The sequence below is a fragment of the Embiotoca jacksoni genome, unplaced genomic scaffold (assembly GCF_022577435.1).
Source record: "Embiotoca jacksoni isolate LCO1_2020_lvr unplaced genomic scaffold, fEmbJac1.0.p SCAF_1, whole genome shotgun sequence".
Taxonomy (NCBI): domain Eukaryota; kingdom Metazoa; phylum Chordata; class Actinopteri; family Embiotocidae; genus Embiotoca; species Embiotoca jacksoni.
In genome coordinates this window covers 25,697,346-25,720,763 of record NW_027185229.1, presented here as the reverse complement: position 1 = coordinate 25,720,763, position 23,418 = coordinate 25,697,346, and the positions used below count along the sequence as shown (strand labels likewise).

Sequence of the window (23,418 nt, the reverse complement as noted above, 5' to 3'; positions counted from 1 at the left end):
CTACATCAATATCTTAGTTTTTCTTGAATTTGAGAGGCAATTTAAAACCTATTTCTGAGCTGACAACAGCATGAACATTTTGACAGACTGAAAGGGTCACATTAAAAACAAAATTGCATAAAAATGCTGATCGTGAAACCATGACATCAGTCCTAAACCCTCAGCTCCTCCCTCCCCCTCTGTCCCCGTCTTACCTGCCGGGACAAGCCCCCTCCGAGATCCAGCTCAGCCCTGCCGCTAACGCGCACTCGGGTTGCGCACCCGGAGCCCGGTGACTCTCCTCCTCATAAGAAGCAGCAGACAGTCCGGATGCTCGGCACATCCCGGGGAGCGGACTACAGAGGTGCTGCTGCCGCCGCCGCTGCGCTGTGTGTCGGTCCTGTCCGCTGTCAGCCTGCAGCCATATGACCGAGCTGCTCTTTAAACCTGAAAAATAACATCAGAGGAAAACAACGATAAACAAACGCAAAGTAAGGAATTATCTTGTCTACGGGAACTGCATTATTTCCAAAGGAAGTGCGATTCGTAATGGAAAAAAAAAAAAAAAAAAAAAAAAAAAAAAATCACTCGTTTCGTTTCTGTATTGTCCCTACGTTGTTGTGTGCTGTTTCTGTGATGCTTGAACCAGTTTTTAGCGACTTTGTGGTAATTTTATATTCCCTGTTGTAGCTTACTTTATCTTACACACCCACTTAAACAATATATTGTCTACAGTTCCCAGTTGCGCTGCTATAAAATGGACTGGAAACCTTATCAGAGGGTTAATTACAATTGTTTCAAGCGATCGAGAAGCCCGTACTATCTCACTGTATCCCATTTACACCATGATTTCCTCGTGCGTAAAAACGCATCAGTGGCGCACCTTAATAATGCCGCTAAAGTTAATAACTTAATAAAAGCAAATGGTTCCTCGTGTTTAACTGATTTTAAAAAAAAAAATAAAAAAAAAAAAAGCTGCTTGGCTGGCAGAGAGAGATGGCTGTTTGCAAACGTTGCACGCGTTTTGATACCGGAAAAACAGATTTGACCCGATAATCAGAGTAACTTTTGTGATGTCGGTGTCTCCTGCTGTCACGCTTTAAAATCAGATCAGCGTCAACACAGGAATTTACTGGGAGAATGGTGAGGAGAATCAGAAATGATCGGAGCGATTATCTCTCCCTGACAGCATATTGTTGCTCACTGCAGCCTCAAGACGGTGTGAAACTGTGTGTGTGCGTGTATATGTGAGAGAGTGTGTGTGTGTGTGTGTGTGTGTGTGTGGAGGGGGGAGAGAGAGAGAGACAGAGAGAGAGAGAGAGCGAGAGAGAGAGAGAGAGAGAGGAGTCTCAGTGTGACACCATGCAATTAAAAGTGAAACATGTTGCAAAGGAGCCTTTTTTTGTGTGTGTAGAGTCACATTAAGGCGTTCATTTTTAATTAATAGCAAGTCAATCAGCAGGGAGGCATTAGACATGATGGGAGGAAGGGGGGGGGCACAGTGAGCCGACCTGCAGCCAAAACAAAACTGATTTATTAATAACTGAATAGAAAATAAAGAGATAACCCAAGGACACACTTACATCGTCTGATGTTCAAATGGAAATTCATTTAGGCGAGCGTAGTACGTCAGATTCATTCTCTTCACACGTTTAAAAGACAAGACGTCGGGATGTAGTTTGTCTTTTCCTGTTTATTTATGTCTAACCAAAGCCAACGGATGCAAAAAGGAATTCCTACAAAGTTAAAACTAATAGCATCCAGGCTGCAGGTATCAAAGAAGGATTTAAAGAACCCTAAAAGAATCACAATTTGTTTTCACGTTGTGCTTTCAGTCGCCTCCCAAGCAAATCTCTTATTTCTTTCATCCCGAATTTGCCACATTGCTGAACATCCATGCAGTCGCCTCCACGGCGGTGTGAAACTCGCCTTAGAAGGCCGCTGCCAAAGCGTGGCTGCATCTGTTTGATCAAGACTCTTTCAACATTGGCAGGCGGTCAGCGGTGCTCGCCACCACCGGGGGAGGGGATGGGGGAGAGAGGGAGGAAAACTTTGGGTTCATATAATGTGTTTGCATGCTTCACTTGATCATCTCTAAACAGCAGCGCCTCCCTCCCGCTGACCGGTCAAACTGTTCCCATGCAGCGTGTCCAAACACAAACACAAACACACACACACACACACACACACACACACACACACACACACACACACACAGGACCAGGTGTCCAGATTTCACGGGGTTAGTTACGAACAAGTTTTGTTGTTGGTTGCAGAAGCCAAAAGCTTTGTTGTGGTTTTCCTGTGTTATGCGGGGGATTCAGCTGGTGTCCTTATCTGCCGCTAAATGAAAGATGCCACCGACACTTTGTTCTAATTAAGACTGGATAAATCCCCTCCCTCCCTCCCCCGTCTCTCTCCCACTTTGATGTCACTTGTCACCCTCCCTCTCCGTTTCTGCCTCCCTCCTTTCTTTCCTCCCTCTCCTCTCTCAGCATTACATCTTATTTTTCTCCTCTTTGCTCAGTTTATCCCCCTCCTCCTCCTCTTCCTCCTCCTCCTCCTCCTCCTCCTCCTCCCTTTTGTCTCTCTCCTTCTCTCTCTTCTCTGTGGGAGACCTCTTGCTCTGCTTCTGGTGCTGTTTGTGTCTCGCAGCATTTTTGGAACAGACCTCGATGTGGGTGTCTGGAGGAGGTTTCCTCCTGCTGTGAGTGTGTTTGTGTGCATGCATGGATTGTAAAACAGGGAAGTGTGTGTGTGTGTGTGTGTGTGTGTGTGTGTGTGTGTGTGTTGGGAGATGAGGGCCACGTCGCAGGATGTTGCTGACGTTAACTTTGCATCAGCAGCAATGTTTTGGTCTCGCCTCACATCTGTTGTACCTGCGACCAAATTACCAGTGGATGGTTTTGTCTGCCTGCTCTCTGCTTCGGCTCACTTGCTGACAGATGGACCTTCCTTATGGCTCTTGTTTTTTTTTTTTTTTATCACCCTGTGTCGCTTCCCTGGAGCCTTCGCCATCCAATACACACCTAAAAAGCTGCAAAACAGCCTCCCGGTCGATGTGTGAATCCTACCAATATTGTTTGTGGAGACAAAGCTCTTTTATATTGCTGAAGTCGGCGGTATTGGCCCTTGAGGAAATGAAGTTTTATGGTGTGAACTGCAGCTTGGCAGATGTGTTTATTATGCGGAAGCATTAACTGGAGCTGTAATTTGGGTGCTTGTTATTGAGATGATAGTTATGATAATGTGGTGCCACGATCTAGACCTATTCTACCCCAGATAAGAGATGTAAAAGTTGGAGTTTATGCATCAGAAATTCAGCATTGTTGTGGTACAAAGGGATGTTTTTGTGAAACAGCAAGTTGCAGTTATTTATTTATTTTTAAACTATTACATTTAATCGTGCATTTTACCTCTCATAACCTGCTGTGTTTGTTTAAAGAATCTACTCCAGCTCCCGCTTAGCGAGTTACGCAGCTGAAAGGAGATATTTAGCTTGTTCTTGTGCAGCCGCACACTCCCATGTGACCCGTGGTCTGTTTCTGACGGCCTGTAATAAATTCGCAAATTGTGCATATGCTCAAGAACCCGATTAGTAGCTGGTTGATGACTTTCTGCTCCAGCGGAGATCTTCTGAGTAATTCTGACAGTAATCAGCAGGAGAGTGCTCCTGCTTTAAACTTCATTTCGCCGTGTGTAAGGAAAAGAAAAGTCCTGAAGGTGGCCTCTGTTTGACATGACAGCTCTGCTTCTACAGCCTGTTTCCTGGAGCCTTTGTTTGCTGGATCCTTCTGGCCCTGCTGGTTGCTATGAGATAAAACAACAGGAGCAGATGGCTCCTGGAGGTTTGGTGTCACAGCAGGTGAAGCTAAAAGATGCACACATACAGCAATTTAATACCAGGGTCGCCTCCTGCTCCGCCTCACCGCTTTTCCCTCTCTCGCCTTCCCCATATCCACCACAGATCTGGGTCCAGGCCCCGTTAACTATATTTTTTTTTTATAATGAGTGTGTCACTGAAGCGCCGCCTTGCTGAAGGGACTGACCGACTGATCACAGACAGGAGAGAGGTCTCTGATCTCATCAGAGCATAATCATAAAGACCTCCACTCGTGCCCCCTTTGCAATTTCTTGCAAGATTACCCATCACTTCATACTTATCACAGTCCACTCAGATTCATGCCTCCTGGGTGTCGGTTCCACACTTAACGTTATACTTATAAAAGCTCCTTACACGCACACATAGTATATATTCTGCAAAATGTAAACCATAATAATATATTTTAGCTAACTGCTCTGGCTTTCAAAAAATGTGGATTTAATAAGATTAAGATTTTATTACATTTTATATTACAGTACATGATTTCTCTCCATACGTTGCTGAGCTCAGACGTCCATAAAAATCCACGACAACCTCAAGAGATGAAGTTCAGATGAAAAATTCAGACTGAGGTCAAAGTAATGTCAAAGTTTTCCTTTTAAAAATCGTATTTATTTGTTGGTTTGTACTCTGTTATTGCTTCTGGACAATAAATTCCCCATGACACCACGATCTTCCTCCGTCCTTCATAGAGGGTATCCTGATTCTAGTCACACCTACGCAGCCCAGAGTAAGAAGAGTGTATATGGTGAGCTTTTATTATTGTCATTGGAAAAGCTAGAACAGAGTATAACCACCAAATCTAAAATATTTGTTGATCAAAAAAATTCAATCTATAAAAACATTTTTGATAAAGTCAGCTACCAGTCGCTTAATAGGATTTTAAAGAACTAAATGAAAGAGACTCTAATCTTACGTTACTTGACAGTCCGTCCCTCCTCAGAGAGAATCACATCATCCAAGTCTTTGCAAATATAAAATGATTGAAATCCTTTCCTTGAAACCAAACATTTCCATCTGAGAAAGGCCCAATATTGATTTAGCCAGAGTAAAAGCTTTTTAATATATTCAGGTAAAAGACAATCAAATATATATTGTTAAAGCTTGTGAAACATGGTTTGAGTATTTTCTGCATCAGTAAATATTCGTGATTAAAAAAGGAGAAACTAAAGGTCATCTGTGAAGTATTTTCGACAGCGCTATGGAGCTGTTTATTTACATGTAGGTGCAGATGTGATACGAAGCCCTACCGGTGGTGTCACACAATTTTACTGATATTCCAACCCGGTATTAAGTGTATGAAGCACCTGTCAGTCCATTAGAGGATACAGTGTAAGTGTCAGGTTTTATAGGCGAGAAAAGCCCAGTGCCTCAAGTTTAGGCTCCAAAAACCACGTGGTTAGGGAGAGATCATTGTTTGGTCCGAGAGAAGTCATTTTCCATGCGTTTCCGTGAAGTTACGTACTCGTATACAAGTTAAGTACAACACGTTATGTCCACGTTGACTTTTACTATCTCAAGACTCGAACACCAGTCTCCCGGGTAAAAGTCCTGTGTTTGTTAAATCCAACCAACCCTAACCTCGCCTGGCTCCATCACACTATTGAGCACACATTGAGTTTTCTTCGCTGGCGTTATAGTCTGAAAACTAAAGTTAGCTGGAATCACCAATCAGCAATCTGAGTGGTTTACTACGATAATGTTGAAGTCAGTCGTTTTTGTTTTCTTTCTAAATGCTGTTGCAGAGGTGTTTGAGTTTTGGTGCGTATGGTGGTCAAATCTGATTGGTTAAAGGCTGAACCAATAGTTTCAAAATGAACCCGAGGTCTGTGCCCGGTATCAACCACTGGCCGGATGTCTCAACTCACCAAGGCAAACAACAAGATGACAAGATAGCTAACGTGGATTACAAAAAAAAAAAAAATCTGTTTTGCAAATGTTCTTCTTCCAGTTATTTAAAAGAGAACTCGTTAAAGTTTTGGGGGGAGAAAAGCCTCCTTAGATATTATTTATGATAATTGAAATACAATTTCAGCTAATCTCTGTCTTCAGGATTGTGTGGATGTAGTTTCATCAGTTGTGGCCGACAACAGATGTTAACACCTGTCCTCAGATTTTAATTCAAATATTGCTACATTTTGATTGGCCCGATAAAAATGTGATAACTGCCCGCTTTCAAGCAATTAAGAGCACTCAAATAAAAAAAATGCACAGATGTAAAACTCTTCTGGGACCCGTCATTACCTGACATTTCTGTGTTCATGTTAAACCCTATCACTTAGTAAAAATGAATGCAATTAAGAGAGCTATTAAATAAGGTTTTCGGGACATTTTAAATTGTTGCGTCTTTATGTCCTTGAAGTCATGAAAGCTGAAGTCCAACCTTAATCTGTTCCACTTTCTAGTAGAGCATCAGTCACTGTTTGGATGATACAATTCAAATTGGTGGATTATCTCATTCGGGAACGAAACTCATCAGGCCACTCGTTTGGCCTCCCATCGCCTCGGTAGCAGATGCTCGCCCTGCTGTGCCCTACCTACAACACACAACCTTGTATAATACGGGCTCTGGCGGGAGGCTGTTATTCACGGAGGTTGTTTATCACGCACAAGCGACTGTGCTTAAAACCCAGAATGCCACCCAGAGTGCTCCATTATCGTCGCCGTCCTGCGTCTCCTCAAAGGGCCACCTGTTAGCAGCACATGAAAGTCTGAGGGAGGAAAACGGGGCACCGCTGTGCCGAGATACTCGGTCTCCCTCCGCCACCTCCTGCCTTCCCTTTCACATGACAGGTCTATTCAAACCTCAGACTGGATGGGGTGGCTTCTGTTTCTATAGAGCCGTCACATCTTTCCATTACGTGGGAAAATTATTTTTTTTTGAAGGGTCACATCGCGGTGGCGTTACTTAGCTTCTGCTTTTATCTGCAGTTCAGGTGCTCTGTTTCTATTTCTGCAAACAATCTGAGTGTTAATCCTCAATTTAACACGTATACAAGAGGGGGATGGATTTATCTTCTGATTCCTGTCACGACAGAAACAAATTCTGCCGTGTATTAAATGACACCAAAATATTTTCCAGGTAGATGTTAAGGTTGAATATTTCTTTAAAAAAAAAAAAACGAGTTGAAGATTTTGAAAGCAACCTTTATTCCCTTTCCTGCTGAGAGTTAGATGAGAAGAAGAAAACCACTCTTGTTTGTTCTGTAAAGTAAATATGAAGCTGCAGGCATTTAGCTTGTAGCTTGGCACAAAGCTCTGTCCAAAGATGAGAAACTTCCAATCAGACAACCGCTGCTGGAAAGTGTTTGATTGGGCAATGACAAAGTAGCACAAGTAGAAAGAAATGAAGAAGAGAAGAAGTTCTTTGTCCCCCTACAGACAGCTGGACGGTCGCAGCATTAAGCAGACGTGCTCAGATCAGGTAGTCGGTTTCGGAAAGGGTTACCACAGTTCAACGATCCAGCCCAGTATCACGCAGTGTCACGTTTTGTCTCGCCTAAGCGTGAAAAGTACACGCACTGATGACCAGAATCGGAGAAAGGTCACGTGACGAAACACAAAGAGTGATCGAGTCCTCAAAGAGAAGTGGGCGGATGACACAAACACCTGGTGGTGGGTGAGGCCACGCAAAAGAAAAAGTCAACCTGAATTTCTTTTCTAATGTAAATAAATGACTTACATTGTGTATTCGACATACGTAAATGCACATTAAGCAACTTACATGAAGTACAGAAAGTTACTAATCTAAATTTACTTATTTTAGCGCAAACCATGATGTTTCCTGACCCTAACTAAGTCGATTTCATGCCTGAATCCGACCACATTGGAACTGTGTCACATTTAATCCAAACCATGATCTGCACCTTACTTTCCATCCCACGGTGAGGCGAAACGTGACACCGACATAGTATCCCTTTAGCGGACTGACAGATCTGGGACGCGCTTTCCCGTGATATCGATTTAAACAATCAGACAAGCGCTTCTCGCGGAGCACACTGGTGACTGTATTTACTGACAAGACATGAGAGCGGGTAACAATCTTTGTCACATAAATCATGGCAAGAAGACCCATTTCTCAAAATGTCAAACTGTTCCTTTGATTAATACAGAGTATCCAGAGGGCTCTGGAGACGATCTCGGAGACAGTTCTCTGTTTTTGCCGCCCCGCCGTGAAGTTTGGATGTTTTGTTTTGTTTTCTCCTCTAAATCCCCCTTTTGGCTGCACAGAGTCCAGGCCTCTTGACACCAGCATGAGCCTCATGTGTCAAACAGACAAGAGTGTAATCCTGGTTAAACACTATGAGTGTGACATGGCCGATTATCTCCTCCCCCCCCCCCCCCCCACACACACACACACACACACACACACACTCCTCCCTTCAACACTATGAAGGCCTGCTTGGAGATAAAGGTCTCACCTCAGCAGTCCGCCTCACACTCTTGTTTGAAAACTGCACAGCTGGTCGAACTCCCAGAGGCCCGTCCACGCAGTCTGCCTCTAAATCCCCCCGGGATGATGCCTGCACTGGCACTGCAAAATTCCCCTGACATCACCAGCATATATATGCTGTATATATATATATATATATATATATATATATATATATATATATACACACACACACACACACACACACACACACACAACTGCCTGGTGTCCTGTTTTTAGAAACTCCTAAATAACCCACTGTAAACCCAAGGGTGTGTTTTTTTCAACTTAGGCTGTGTCAGTGTGATGAAAGAGCAGGAAGCTTATCACTCCCCCAACTCCGCCTTGCTGACACACACACACACACACACACACACACACACACACACACATATCACCAGCAGCTCAATACTTCTCCCTCATTGATTTTCTGTGTGCCCTGCACTGCCGTTTGTCTTTTAACACAAAGGAGTCGCCTGCCACGGCAACATAATGCAGCTGTGCACGTCTGCAGCGATTAATTGTCTCCGCCGATTTAAATAGAGGACAAAACAAACCATGTTATGTTTAACAACAGCAACGTGGCCTCTCACCCGACATGATATGATGTTTTAAAATGAAGAACTGGCGTTGTCATATTAGAATATGGCGTTACTTATAGTTGGGCTGGGCAGTAAAATATCTTTCTAACTCTGAGAAAGCACAGAGTGAGGTCCACACAAGTGCAAGAATCAACGCAAGTCCTTTAAAATTAAAGCACTTTCAGTTAATTTCAGCTATATTATCTTTATCGGGGTCATGTGAATATTACCATAAATACTAAATATATAACAAAATCAAACATTATTTCACTCAATGTATTTGTAAAAATAACAACAAAACAAAACAATAATAATAAATCTTATTGGATGTAAATGCGGTGTTTTGGTAAAAAAATCGTTGAAAAAAATTATGAAAATATTGTTTTGTATAGTACATACGGTATTCTATTACTTACACAATTGATCGATAGAGTGAACAGAAAGCAAGACAGCTAAAGAATATTTCATAGATTGAGTAAAGTGTGTTTTAAATTACATTTTCATTTATTGATTTTCATCTACAAAAACCTGTAAATTCCGTTTGTTTTTTCAAAATCTCAATCACTCCATATAAATAACAATAAAAATAAAAAGTTAAAATGAATTACACAAGTGAAGAGTTTAATACTTTAAACGTTGAAGGGTTTTAAATGTTTGAAATATTGTGTAAATTTTTTGGGGCGTGACACTGGAAGAGTACTTTGTATGAATACAAACAAACCTCAGGTGGCATTAAATTGCAATTTAAATTGAGCCTGACGGTTGTGTATCTCGGGATCTTACTCGAGGGCTTTGGCTCCTACAGTAAACACCAGTTTATTCACGTTTTGGATGAGGTGCTGGGCCTTTCATGCAGATATGCTGATGGTCACATTTCACTTGAGTCACACGCCACAGATATGTTTATTTTTGAAATGGAAGATACGGTTGGAGGGTTCTCGAGACCACTGAATAGGAGGCGGTGAAGGATGTGCACAAGGTGTCTCGTATTGAGTAAGGTCTGGAGGTGCAGGAACGAGAGGCTGGAAAATCATTTTTGAAAAAGAACAAGCATCTGTCCTTCTCTTTTAACGCTCTCTCAAACCTACCAAGATAAGTGGGTGTGCGCTTGGGAGGCCGGGAGAATTTGTAGGATAATGACGCGTACAGCCGAGTGAGAGGACGCATCACAATACTCAAGGACTTGAGGTTTTAGATTGTGGCTTCGACACAAAAAGGCAGCCGGTCAAAACAAAATGAGGTTTGCTCAGTTTCACAGGTGCTGTGAAGAGAGAGAAAAATATACCAATGTTCACGACACAAAACCTCGACCGTGACTGTCTGTGTATTTCATTTCGGTCAATCGAGTTGTTTTCTTGAGAAATTTCGTTTGGAGCCAAAGCGGATCGATCCAAAGGGCAACACTCTTATCCTTAAAGCCGTGTTTCCGGCAGGGCTTAAAAAGGTAGTCAATTCAGTCGAGAGGCAACAACCGACTGCTTTCATTTGATGTGTTTTTGTAAACTGAAAATTGACATTTTTTTGGAAGGACTTTAAGGTATATTGCTATAAAAATATACAAATCTTTTGAGTGTCAAACCTGTGAAAAATCTCAAGTTTACTTTGCGCGAAATAGCAGCCAACAGCAAGATAGAAAAACATGTTTTCACCTAATTAATTATTAAGGTAGTTGTTTTTATGGGACTTAAACAATTTAAGAAAGTCCAAATTTAGTTTGCACAGAAGGGTGTTTTTTTTTTTACATCTAAATACGCAGCAGAATATGCGTCAAACTGAGGTATATATATCATCTTCCCAGCAGGTGGCGTGGTGCTGGACAAACAATGGCTCTCTCCTGGCGTCCGCTGCTGGCGTTCCTGTTTGCCACCCTGGCGCTGTCGCACGGCGCTGAGCCTGGAGCTCCTCATGGCAAGAGGAGGCAAGCACAGACCTCAGCAGGTGGCAGCAATGCCCTGCAGTACCCTCTCGAAGGCCCACAGGCCCACAGTTACAACGGCAGAGACCGCGGAGGGCACGGCAGCCAGAGGGCCCGCGCCGCGAAGGGTGGAGCCGGGCTGCTCTCCCACCGGCCCCTGCACCCCCTGGCCAGGCCCGAGGACGACGGGACAGGCCTGGAGGGTCTGAGCCCGGTGAGACTGGAGATGGGCCCCGGCAGGGACAGGGACAGAGTTCGAATGAGCATGAAGAGTCCCTCCCAGCCGCGGGAGAACCACCTCCTGGGGACACGCAAGGGGAGAGGACATGGACACGGGAATGGGAACGGAAATGGGAATGGGCACCATTTTGAGCACAGGAGACAAGGGAGCCGACGTGACAAGGGGCGCCACAGAAAAGGTAAACTGTCCATTTATCCAGACACGTACAGCAGATCCTTCATCCAACGTGAAGTTACAGGCCTTTTTCAGACAAGACATTGAAAATTACGGGTAAATAATGAAGTTACCAACTTCTGAACAGGTCCAGTACTGTGCATGCAGGCTGGCATGGCTTACTGGGAATGAAGTCATCGTTAATTACTTTATTCTACTGTGGCAAGTCAAAACTTTGAAAAGAAGCTGTCATTGTCTCTTTCATGCTTGTGGTTGAACAGGGATTAAATTTAGTTCAGTTCACCCTTCTTACAAAAGACGTACTTTTTATCTGGCTTTGACCCCAAAACAGGTGGTGAATGGAATTTTGTTACAAATACATAAATACAATCTGTGAAAGTTTTATAGATGTGGCGTAATACACTATGGTACTTTCAGATATCAAAAACCCAAGTTTGAGTCTTGACTTTTGAATAAAACAATCCCATCACAACGCCCATTTAGTAAATATTAGCAGTGGAAATTTCAACATCTGCAATTCATCAATTCATGTAATTTAAAGTTTTACTGAATTAACTGTTGCGACACTGATCGTAGAAAATGTGTATTTGAAATTTGGGGATGACACTTTAAACCACGTTCATTGAACATTTATGAATGACAGATTATAGATTGTCCTTCCTACTTCATGAATTATGTTATGTTTTCTAAAAATACAAGCAAACTGGATCGATGTTTATTAAAAAAAGAAAACATATTGCGGTTCTAACAGCGACATGTTCTTTGCTTCTGTCCAGGGTTTTCTACAGAAGAGCTGAGCTCTACGTTTAAGGACGGGGATCTGTTCGAGGATCCTCCCTCCTCCTCCTCTTCTGCCATCTCCCCCTCCTTCAGCATGACCCCACCCAGTGAACCCCCCTCCCCCATCGGTGGCGTCTTTGGCTCTGGCTCCTCCATGGTTGCCACGGTGATGAACGAGCATCCCCCAACGCTGCCTCCGGCCTCCACCAAACCCCAGGTAACCCCGACGAAAACTCACGCGCTCATTAAAGGCCGCGCCTGTCGTGCCTCAGTATGACGCCAGCGTGCACGGGGTGTGTGTGTGTGTGCGTGGGGGGGGGGTGAAAATGGGCCCCATTACTGCCGTTACGCCGCTTCTAACCTCATAGCTCATCGTGGAAATGGTAAGTCTCCACAGTGCGAACCTGAGAGTCCCATCTCCTGCAAACTCACTGGCTCTCGGTCACAGTGGGTACGACAGATACGACTGTGTTCTCTGGAATAAAACGACGCCTTTGGGATGAAAAAGCACACGGTTCAGAGTCCAGCAGCACATTTTCCGTAACTACCTTCCTGCTCATTTACTAGAAACCATGTCAGGACCAAAATCTATGTGAGCACAGAGAATCTTCTCTTTGTGTTCGACTGTGGGCACGTTATGAAAAATCTGCAAGGGTGCACGGGGCACCACTCACCACCTGTCACATCCACCCAGCATGATGCTGAAATAGCATTTAAAATAAGAAAAGAAAAAAAATCATACATGTTTTCCTGAGACTCCTTCAGTCCTTGGAAGCGTTACAAATTAGGCATCAATAGATACTGAATAAATCCCCACGCCAATGACGATTTTACATTTGTCACAGCTGCTGTTTGTTACAAACAAACAACAGCTTACAGTGTGTTTGTGTGAAATATCTGCCACACGGTGAACGGCTACGTTTGACTGACAAGTTCTTTCTTTTGAGGAACTCCAAGATAACATATTACTAAAGACACAAAAATAACAAGATAGAATCTAACTTTTAAACTAGAGTTTAACCGGAGGAATTGTCGTCTACAAATACATACACCACTGAGCATATTGTGTGAAGAAGATAAAAGGCATTTTGTGGATTATGAAAGCTCTTACTATCTATCACCTTAGAGTAGAGGGTCCACACTTCAACCTGCGATGCCGAGCTTTTGTCTCCCCCTTCTGCTTGTGGAAGTGATTACAAACCCCCAGCGGACACGCGATGACGTCATACGCTCTACCGTAGCCCGCGGCGTCACTGCGGTCGCAGCCGGAAAACAGCGGACACATTGTGGATTAACGAAACAAAAGGCCGCACGACGTCCGCAAAACGATCCCTTTCTCTATCAGAATCGGATCCATTTTGGTCTGATACCATTTGGAAAGTCTCGAAGTTGATCTCCGTTCAAGTTAACATCGGGATGAACCAAAAGTTAACCGGCTCGGCCAGTCTTACTCCTTCAGTTAAATATGGTCAATCAGAACTATATCTCGGGGGACTCATTCTGTGCAGTAGTTCTGTGACATATTTTATCGTCATGATGATTTCGGCACAATTTATAATAAGATTAAAAAAAAAAAGAACATGTCATATTGTGGTGATGGCAGTATTCCGACTTGTTGCTAAAGTGACATCATATAATAATAATACAGCATAATGCACATGCAAACCGGCAACAAGCAAGTCTGAATGGAGGTGGGAGTGACTTCACATCTAAATTTAATCCCTTCCGACTCCAAAATACCAAGATGGCGACGGTCAAGATCGGAGCTCAAGGGTTCAGAACAGCGGTTCACAAACATCGCGGTTGTTTGGCGCTTGGTCATATCGTCAAGACCATCTTAACCGCAGAAATACCTTAAAATATTCTATTAATATTTCAGGGATGTATCACCCACACCGACGGCAGAGCAAACACGACTTTTCCATTCTTTTTACACAAAACACTCCAGAAGTTTTGCTGCCCCATAATCTCGCTCTAATTTTCACCGCTGAGCCGCAGAGACAACATTCATTATTTTCAGGAGGTTGGTTTGTCAGGAAAAATGCAAACACGGGTCTTTTTAGGTCAACAACCGCCGGTGTCATTTTTCTAAAGTAAAGAATTATCCATTTTGACATTTAGAAGAAAAAAAAAATGCAAATTTCTTGCAAGAGCGATATTTACTTTGCATTTACATTTCCAGCACTTTTCTGAGGTTTTAAAATTGTGCTTTCCTCCGTCTGACTCTCTCGGTCAGTCTATATGTTTGATGTCCTGGAGACAATCAGTCTGCTTTATATTCAGAGTTTCTGAGACCCCAGGAGACGGTGCTCATCTTAACTGTGAAAGCAGCCAAATATTATTTGACCAAGAGAGAAAAAAAAAAAACTGATAGCTTTTCCTGAACCCAGATTTGGTGGCACAAGAACGTGGCGAGGCTTCTTAATTAATGTTCGATCTTCTGGTGATGGTTTAATGAGCAGCCATGTAGAAGCAGATAGCCCCCTGCAATTAATCTAATTGATGTTTCTATAGGCTTATTTCCAGGAGGTGAAAAGAAATAAGTATGGATCGGTTTCCCATGAAGAGCTTTTTTTTTTTTTTGGTATTCCCCAGGAGACATCTGAGTCCCGCTGGCTTAATTATACTGTGCAACATTTCTATTTTGTTTCTCCAGCGCGAGTGAAATGACAATAGACACGTTGTTATGGCTTTTATAGCAGAAAATTATGGCTTGGCAATTCACCAAGGAGTTTTGTTTTATAGCAAAGCTATAAAACACTCATGTGAATGTCAATATTTTATTGAAGTATAATATTAAAATGTATGATACTCCAAGGTTTATATTAATTTATGGAGCCGTCCAAAGGTTTTCAACAACTAACCAAAACTATTGAGGCAGCAAGAAGAAATCATTATATTTCTATTAAAATTACATCCCAACTTTTGCTATCCAAAACTATACAAAGCAGAAAAACATTGCCTTAAAACATTCAACGCATCAAAATATTAAAATTTGTTTACAAGTGTGACTGCAACAAGATGAAGGTGAGTCTTTATAATTCATCACTTTGCATGTTTTTTTTTAACAATGTTGTCTTCAATTCATTAAGATAAATTCTTTCACTATTTACCTACAGCATCTTAAAGTCGAAGGCCACATTAGCAGTCTTAGAGGGCGATTTTCATTCCACCATACACTATGAAAGTGTTGGACTGAGAAGACAACATCTTGTGCTGATGATCTGGGAACTATTTGCTGAGTTATTGTCATGACAACAGATTATATTAGATCAAATCGAAATGCTCATAAGGAGGACAGACAGGACAATATGCAACACAGAGTAATATTAAAAGCAAGATATACAGTCAATTCTATGTACTCAAATGCATAACAAAAAAACAACAATAGCCTTTCTACTATTGTTGCAAAATGTATGTGTCCTGAATGCGGTGGTAAAACCAGAGGATCAATGAAATTAAACAGGTTTTAAAACAACCAAATATAATCAAACGTCTTTTTGAAGATGAGATATCTAGTCTGGTGTATATTGTCTGAGGAATATTAATGTCTTCAATAGCTCTGGAGTCTTTTAGGAAAAGGTTTTTGATAATTCAATTAAATTAATTACATTTTGAGGGTATATCTCTTGACAGAAGTGTCTGCTGGCTGTTTGCATCCCCTCTCTTAACATTCGGGGCTTTATTCTAACGATCAAATTGCTCGGTCTGAAGCACACGGAGTATGTGCATTTAGGGAATGCCCAAATCCACTCCTGCTGATTTTACTGCAGATCATCTGAGAGCAAAGGAAGGTGCATTGTTCACAGGGGTTGTACTTTGTCTCTTAATTAATCAAAGCAGGGTTGTTTTTTTTACGCATTACATGAAATAAACCAATCAAACTGTCATCTTCGAATCCCCTGTAAGAGTCAGGTGTGCTGGTTCCTGGAGGGACTGCTTTAATAAGAGCAGATTTGACGAATAGCAAGAATCTTTCACACTGTATTCTTTTAATTTAACATTTTTGGCATGTTTGTGAGCTGCTGCGTGTCCCTTTGTGTTTAACAAGCTGAGTATATCCTCCTTGTGCCCCCCACTAATGTAGGCTCATTTTACTCTCTTAATAACCCTATAAATATAATAACGCTTATTTGCCATTTATACAACGTGTGTGGTGGAGGGGAAAATCACAACTGCTTTAGTTTGAAACCAGCAGAGATATTTACATTGCGCTCAGCGACAGGTATAAGGTGGAGCCCTTCAGACCATAAGCAACAGCTTAATTACTTTTAATTGCTTTGACTAAGCAAACCTCGACCATGTAAGTGGCAGATTGGAAAAAAGGGCAAACTGTAATATTGTGGAGGGATTAGTTTACTGCTCAAATTGGCAACCGTGATCAAACCTGTAACGCCTACAGTGACAGCACAAAAAAATACTGCTATGCTGAAATAAATGCACAAGGCAACTCTCACAGACTTTATAAACCACTTAATTTACAGATCAGGTAACAGAGCGGAGTAAGAAATTACTCGAGGGACCGTTTTCCTCAATGCTGTAATGTTTCTGCAAATTACAGTGGTTTATTAGACTTAAACACCTCATGACATTTAATATCATACAGTGAAGGAATAAGAAAATTGTTAATAACCTGCAGGGGCTACTTGCCTGCTGTCCTTACTGATGACAAATAAAGCCTGTGGCTGTGGGTAATGAACTGTTAGTTTCAATCTATGTCTGTAAACTGTATATGTATTAACAACACAAATGCTGTGTGATATATTTTATTTGTATGCAGTTGTGCGGGCAGCCAAGTTCTCTGTTACCAATCGATTGGTTTTTAAAGCCCAGCTGCTATCTCTGTTGTCTCTGTAAGGGCATTTTAGGAATCAATGAAGCATTACTGCTGCTGGTCACAACACAAGTCCAGTGTGTTCCATTAAGAAACACCCCGAAGGCGTTTACCTGCAAAACACAGCAAATCAAACCACAGACATCCGACGCCGCGGCGCTTCAATCAAAGTCGCTGGATCAGAGTTCTCTGCAGCCGCTCACATGTTGCATAGCTTCAAATTTAGGATTAGCTTTTAACGTACATCTTCACATTCTGGTAACAAATGTGTTTGAAAACATAAATAAAATGGGATAAGCTGGTTAGAAAATTAGTATATCAGCATGTTGGAGCTGTCCTGTTAAGCCAGTATGAAATTGATCCACTGAAATATGGATACAAATCTTTCTAAAAATGTAAGCTGACAGTTACACTTTTGTCTTCAGAGGTCCGGACGAGGAAAAGCACAAGGAGAGGTGATGCCAACATTGGACATGGCGCTCTTTGATTGGACAGACTATGAGGACATGAAACCTGTGGACACTTGGCCGGCTTCCAGGAAGAAAGGTAATAATGTGATTGAAAATGTCATTTCATACACGATTCTAATTCTAGGTTTGGTGGAAATATTAAGAGCATAGCAACTCCATAGTTTGAAGGGAAACGGATAAGTTTGCTGACATATAAAACTATAATATGCAACCGTATGTTCTTGAAGAAAATAATTCAAAATAAAATGTTTATATTAAAACATTTTTTAGTATTTTGTCACGTCGTTAAACATACTGTAATCACAGAAATACCCTGAAATATCGGGACATATTAGAGCCATTACATTTTTTTTGGACATGTTTCAGCCTGAACCAAATTGGTAGACAGACTGACTGAAATACGTTGCAATCCCCAGATACATGCTTACATTGCTAAAAATTGCATGATTTAAATTTTTTTTTTTTAATTGAATGAAGATGTTAAATATATAAACAACTTTCATTTTAATGGTTAAAACACACCAGAGTTTGTAAAAGCAAATAAATAATAAGTAGCGATGCCTGTTTCGATACTGCTTCTTACCAACTGAAATTGCCTCACCACGGCCTTGGAAAAACATAAATGGCTTCACTCGAAAATACCACTCGAAATAGCAGAATTTGGAAAAGATGAATCAATATTTGGTTGAGACTGTGTATTAATCAGAGCCTTCAGGATAAACCTGTTGTATTCATTTCTTTTTTCTGCTGCAGACAAGAGGCGGAGTAAGAACCTCAGCACTGGAAATGTGACTGCGGATGCCGATGCAGTCGAGCCATGTGACCACCACCTGGACTGTCTCCCAGGTCAGCATAAAGTAGTGATGGCCATTTTAATCCAAAATACTATTTCATATTCCCTGGGAACTATTCAACTACCATCAAACAACGTTTTACTGGCGCCTGGAAGTAACATGCTCTTCTTTGCCTTCATGACAGTTGGCAAACAGCTTTTAGGTGCATTGCTGCCACCTTCTGGCGGTAATAACGCATTACTTCCAGATGCTGGTAAAAACAAGCAGAAATCCATATAAGGCAATAGCGGTGTGAACTATTCATTCACGATACTACACGTGTTACAAGTTATGTTTCTCTTCCACAAGGTTCTTGTTGTGACCTGAGACAACACGAGTGTAAACCTCACAACAGAGGCCTCAACAACAAATGCTACGACGACTGCATGTGTGAGGAAGGTGAGCGAGGCGAGCGTGTGTCGGTGCAATACCAGTGACATGTTTGCTGACATGATCATTTCTCTCCTCTCATTTTCATGTGCAATGGTGCATCTGGGTCATTTTCCAAAAGTCTCACTGTTTATAATTAAGATTTTAAAAGTCACTGACTGGTGACAGCTATCGTTCCCCAGAGTGTCTAAACTTAGTGGCTGACTAACTCGATGGTAAACAGAAAATGTCCCAGTGTCATTAAATTTAGATTTTCATGTTTTCATTAACTGTGTGTGGAGTTTGCAGATGTATATTTTATTGATTGTGTTTATCCGCTGAAGCTGATACCACTGCAGAGTCAGTTTTCATTAATTAATCTGAAAAAAATAACTGCACTGCGGATGAGGCTCGACGCGCTCCCGAAACAGATCACGTTTACGGATGTAAAACTGCGGCTCCTGGTCATTTAAAGGGCCGTCTGATCCATTCCTCTTTTCAGTTCAAGTGTTATCTACGATGTTTCAGGGCTTCGCTGTTATGCTAAATTCCACCGGAAGCGACGCGTGACCAGGAGGAGGGGTCGCTGCGTGGTGCCGGACTCAGTCAGCAGTGACCAAGGAGGCTTCATCACTATATGAGAATGTGGAGGAGGAGGAGGAGGAGGAAGAGAAGAGGAGGAAGAAAGACCCCATGACCACTCTGACATAGAAGACAGGACAGCCAACACATCACACTACAAACGGATCGAGTACTTAAAGGTGACGGCTTGCTGTTTTTTCCCCAAATCAACCCTGCAATCTACTGTAAATCACCCAGATGCTAACATCTGGTCAGTTAAAGCAAAAATGACAGGAAACTTAAATACTGTTTGAATGTTGCATTGTGGGATGAGCCATGCACCCTGATCCAGCAAGTCACCACCTTTATGCACTTAAATCAACTGTTAAAAATCCATGAATCAGTTTTAATTCAGGTTTGTTCTCTCCAGCATCACTACAGGAAGTGGAAGGTTTACAAAATTCACTCGCTCCACCAGGTTTTACAAATGGTGTTTAATATTTGCTTTTAATTGGTTGAAAAGACTTTTTCTCAGCAGGCAACACGTCGTAGGAAAATGTGTAGCTATCACAGAGGTTAAGTGTTAATTGTTACCACGATTATGGTTGCTGTTGGTATAATTTCAACAGAAGACGATTTTTGAGAAAACCTTTCTTCAAATTTCTAACGTTGTGTTCACGGCGCAAATTCGTGGAGATTCGCGTCTTTGCATTGACTTCGTATGTAATCGCTCCACGGGAATACTTCGCGTCACATTTGGTTTGAACACGCTATCGGTGTCTCATCTGATTGTCTTACCCGAGTCAAACACTGTTAAAAATAATATTTAATATTGGTTGAATGTCTTTGGAATCCCAGATTGGCAGCGTTTCCTGTGTCAGGAATATTCAGATTGAGTCAAGTAGGTTGTCAATCACAGAAATTTTAAAAAGATGAATATTTGCTGCAATTGTGTGAACTTCCAGCTATATTTAGTTTCCTGGCCACCAATCAAATGCTAAAAAATATTTGCAAATGCTATTTGAACCGGTCTGCTGTCCTGTAATGTAAATATGAATGTGTTTCGATTGCCAACGACATTTTTTAATTGATGCCACTATTCAAATGTACGTAACGGTAGTATGAGCAACAAAGATGCTTGTTTCATGTCCTAATATATGTTTTATTTATTCTGTACTCAAACACGTTTGTCTATATATATTGTGTTTTTCTGCCTTTTTTGTTTTCATGATTAAACACTTACTAGAATAAATACTGTGTGGTGTCAAATTTGCTTAAACACTTACAACATTTAATCTACTTACAGTAACACGTTTGGTATTAGCAACTGTATCACAAGATGCAAAAAACGTCTTCGAAATTCGCACGTAACTATTCAATTCTTAATCGGATAGTTTATCACCAGGCTAAGGAGACATTTCAACAACTCCTGCAAAAAAAACCTGTGAATTAGGGTAAATACCAGCCCTTTAACAAAGAGTCAGAAACACTGATGTTACTGATCTAGCTCCAAAAAGTCCTCAACTGCAAATCAACCAAATGTCATAGATACAGATACAGCCTGGTCCAGGTTCAGACACCTCCAGGGTGGAAAGGGTTCAAGTAAACCGATGAGAGCACATATTGTGCCAAGTTTAATTTAATATTATTCTATTTTATTGTATATATTCTGCATTTGTATATTTAATATTTTTTACTCTCATTTTATTGCTTTCCCTGTATCTATAATGCTGCTGTAGCGAAAAAATTTCCTCTTGTGGGATTAATAAAGTAAATATCTATCTATCTAACAATCGACGCTGCACATTTAAAGCAACATAATGGCATCCGAGTTAAGACGGTGTTAAATCTATAAACCACAAAAAGAAAGTAAAAGAGGTTCTTCGGCAGAAAATCAGCCCCCATACTGACTATATTATATCATATTTGATTTTAATTGTATTCTTAATGATCAATCATCAATGTGAAAGAAGCATTTAGAGTAGTTAACTGGAACTATTTTACATGCAGTTACTGGTTTTGTAGGAGTGGTGCTTCCTCCAGAAGGTCACTGAATAAATCTAGCTGTCATGAGGTTATAAATGGTGTTGACAAGAAAAACTGTGCTGTGCTACACAAATATATAATCATTATTTAAAAAAAATTTCTTTGCTTTTATCTCTTTTGGGCGCAAAATCATCTCAAAAGTTCAGAGAGGAATGATGTCTTTGGTACAATTTACAGACATCAGAAACGTGATGGGCGTCCCAACTAGACACGTGTTTCTAGTTAATCTGGGATGGGGTCGCGCTGGCAGCATGTTGAGCAAGTTAGCCCACACCTCCCACTCCACAGTCACATTTTCCAGCTGCTCCTGGGGGATCCCAAGGTGTCTCTGGGCCAGCTGAGATAAATAATCCCTCCGGCGTGTTCTCGGTCTGTAACCCCAGGGTCTCCTCCCAGTTGGTAGCCACTCTTAACTCAAGCTGCAGGCAAGCGACGGAGGGGCGGGGGGGAGGGGGGGGTGGAGATGGAGGCAGCGACTATTAGATATGCGCGTACTGACCGAAGGCAAAGACGTAGCGTTTCACCATGTTTAAAGAAGCCACATGTAGGATTTAGTTACATCTAGTGGTGATGCCGCAGATTGCGACCAACCCTGCCCTTCCAAGCATGAAGGGGAAACGGTGGCAGCATAAAATTGTGGTTTGTCCCTTCTGGGCTACTGTAGAAACATGGCGTGCTCCCTGAAAGAGGACCTGCCCTAATGTAGATTTATAAAAGGGCTCAATCCAAGACAAAAAACACACACACAATGGTTCTCAGTTTGACGAGAGTAAACACTAATGAACACATAATTATGAATACTATATTGCATTTCATTATATCCCCCTAAATCCTACATCGTCAGTCTTTATGGCAGCAGTGGACTTTTTTGGGGTGGAAAAAAATTAAACTTTTAAATGTGTAATTTTGATGAACAGAGATGAGTTTTTAAGGGTTTCATCAATGCCAGGAGAGACGATGTTAAGTACAGTGCCAGAATCAATTTAATCACTTACCACTACTTGACCAGAACATTTAACCGGACTGGAGGAGCATGAAGGAATATAAAACAAGGTCTAGAGATTTAAAGGCTTGCCTCATTTCTCCTGTATCATCTTGTAACGTTTAAAGAGAAAAAGGTAAATTCTTCTTTGAGCTGTTACAGAAGAACAAAGATCATGACACCGCTATACAGTATGGTTCCGATTTTGACACGTGAATCTATTTCAAACACATAGTCTTTTCTTAAAAATGGGGATTTTTGAGGCAGTAATAAGGCTTCATCCATCTCCGTGTAATAAAGTGATCCGCCAACTACCCTGAACCGTCAGAACCTTTCAACACAAAGCTTACGACACATTAGAGCAAGTGCGAGCAATAACATTAAGCACGTCTCTGATCTGAACACACAAGGCCTCTTAAAATCTACCCATATCAATATTTGATAAGACGGAAAAAAGTAACACTCATTTTTCTTTCCTAAGCAGCAGCCCAGTCGAGCTGTGATTGTGCCATCCTGATTTACGGCCACAGAATAAAAGCAGTGATGTATTTTTAATACTTTCCTTTTGACAGAGTGCCCTGCTGGAGTACGTGTTGAAACCTGGCCAACAGCCAGTGAGGTGATAGATTACACAATACCACATCCCGGCAGGCCTGCAGCTGCAACAAAGGCACTTCTACCTTTCTTGAGGCTTTCTTGAAGCAATTCATTACCAAAGCTTCTATCACGAGCCAATCGGGGCGCTCTCAAAAGGACACGGGTACAACAGTGAGAAGAATTCACATGTGAGTAAACAAAGCTGCAGGAAATCCTGCATTCCCCCCCCCCCCCTGAGTTTAAGAGACAAAGAAGCAGAAATCGTATCATGGAAAGTACTGACAACATTAAAAAATAAAAAAAATAAAAAGCACATGAAATGTAGAGGATGCATCACAGTCTGCATTACGTTTATGCGCTGCGTCATTCACTTTCCTGGTCAGTCGCTGCAGGCCAGAATGTAAAAGGAATCATGTCTTTTCAGTTGAATTGGTTTATCTTTGACAGCTAAAGAAGTTAACACCTCAAAATTAAATAACATGTCCCACATTTGTCATACTGCAAATCTCATTTCCACATCACGCATTCAGAACGGCGTGGTTAATGTAATGCTGCTAAATGTAGTTATGAAGGATTTTAAAGCATAAATACTGGAATCGGAGGGAAAGGTCTTACCTTTTGTCCTGCCGAGGGGGGGTCAGAGGTCACCTGGGGGGGGGGGGGGTTATAGTGTTATAGGTCTAGGCTCTATAGACCCCCGGGGCGCTCTCAATGCATTTATAATTACTGCATGTCCTCCTT

The 23,418-nt window shown here is 41.7% G+C and overlaps 1 protein-coding gene across 2 annotated transcripts; it reads left to right on the top strand.

The window, feature by feature from the left end:
• Positions 1–232: 232 nt before the first annotated feature.
• On the top strand, positions 233–20,304 carry draxina (dorsal inhibitory axon guidance protein a). Of its 2 annotated transcripts, none has more exons than XM_069149872.1 (7): positions 233–470; positions 10,677–11,209; positions 11,982–12,202; positions 17,245–17,365; positions 18,043–18,135; positions 18,432–18,521; positions 19,020–20,304. In XM_069149872.1, the coding sequence occupies exons 2-7, from the start codon at positions 10,699–10,701 to the stop codon at positions 19,130–19,132; spliced, it is 1,149 nt and encodes a 382-aa protein (XP_069005973.1). In that variant the 5' UTR covers positions 233–470; positions 10,677–10,698; the 3' UTR covers positions 19,133–20,304. The 2 variants fall into 2 exon arrangements, with proteins under 2 accessions (XP_069005973.1, XP_069005964.1); XM_069149863.1 differs by having other exon boundaries at positions 10,674–11,209.
• The last annotated feature ends 3,114 nt before the right edge of the window (positions 20,305–23,418 follow it).

What these genes read in the sequence shown, in the direction of transcription:
- draxina (XM_069149872.1), top strand. Translation starts at nt 10,699, where the DNA reads ATGGCTCTCTCCTGGCGTCCGCTGCTGGCGTTCCTGTTTGCCACCCTG. An exon ending in GCCGGCTTCCAGGAAGAAAG is followed by an intron (nt 17,366 to 18,042) that starts GTAATAATGTGA and finishes TTTCTGCTGCAG; the next exon opens with ACAAGAGGCGGAGTAAGAAC. An exon ending in CCACCTGGACTGTCTCCCAG is followed by an intron (nt 18,136 to 18,431) that starts GTCAGCATAAAG and finishes CTCTTCCACAAG; the next exon opens with GTTCTTGTTGTGACCTGAGA.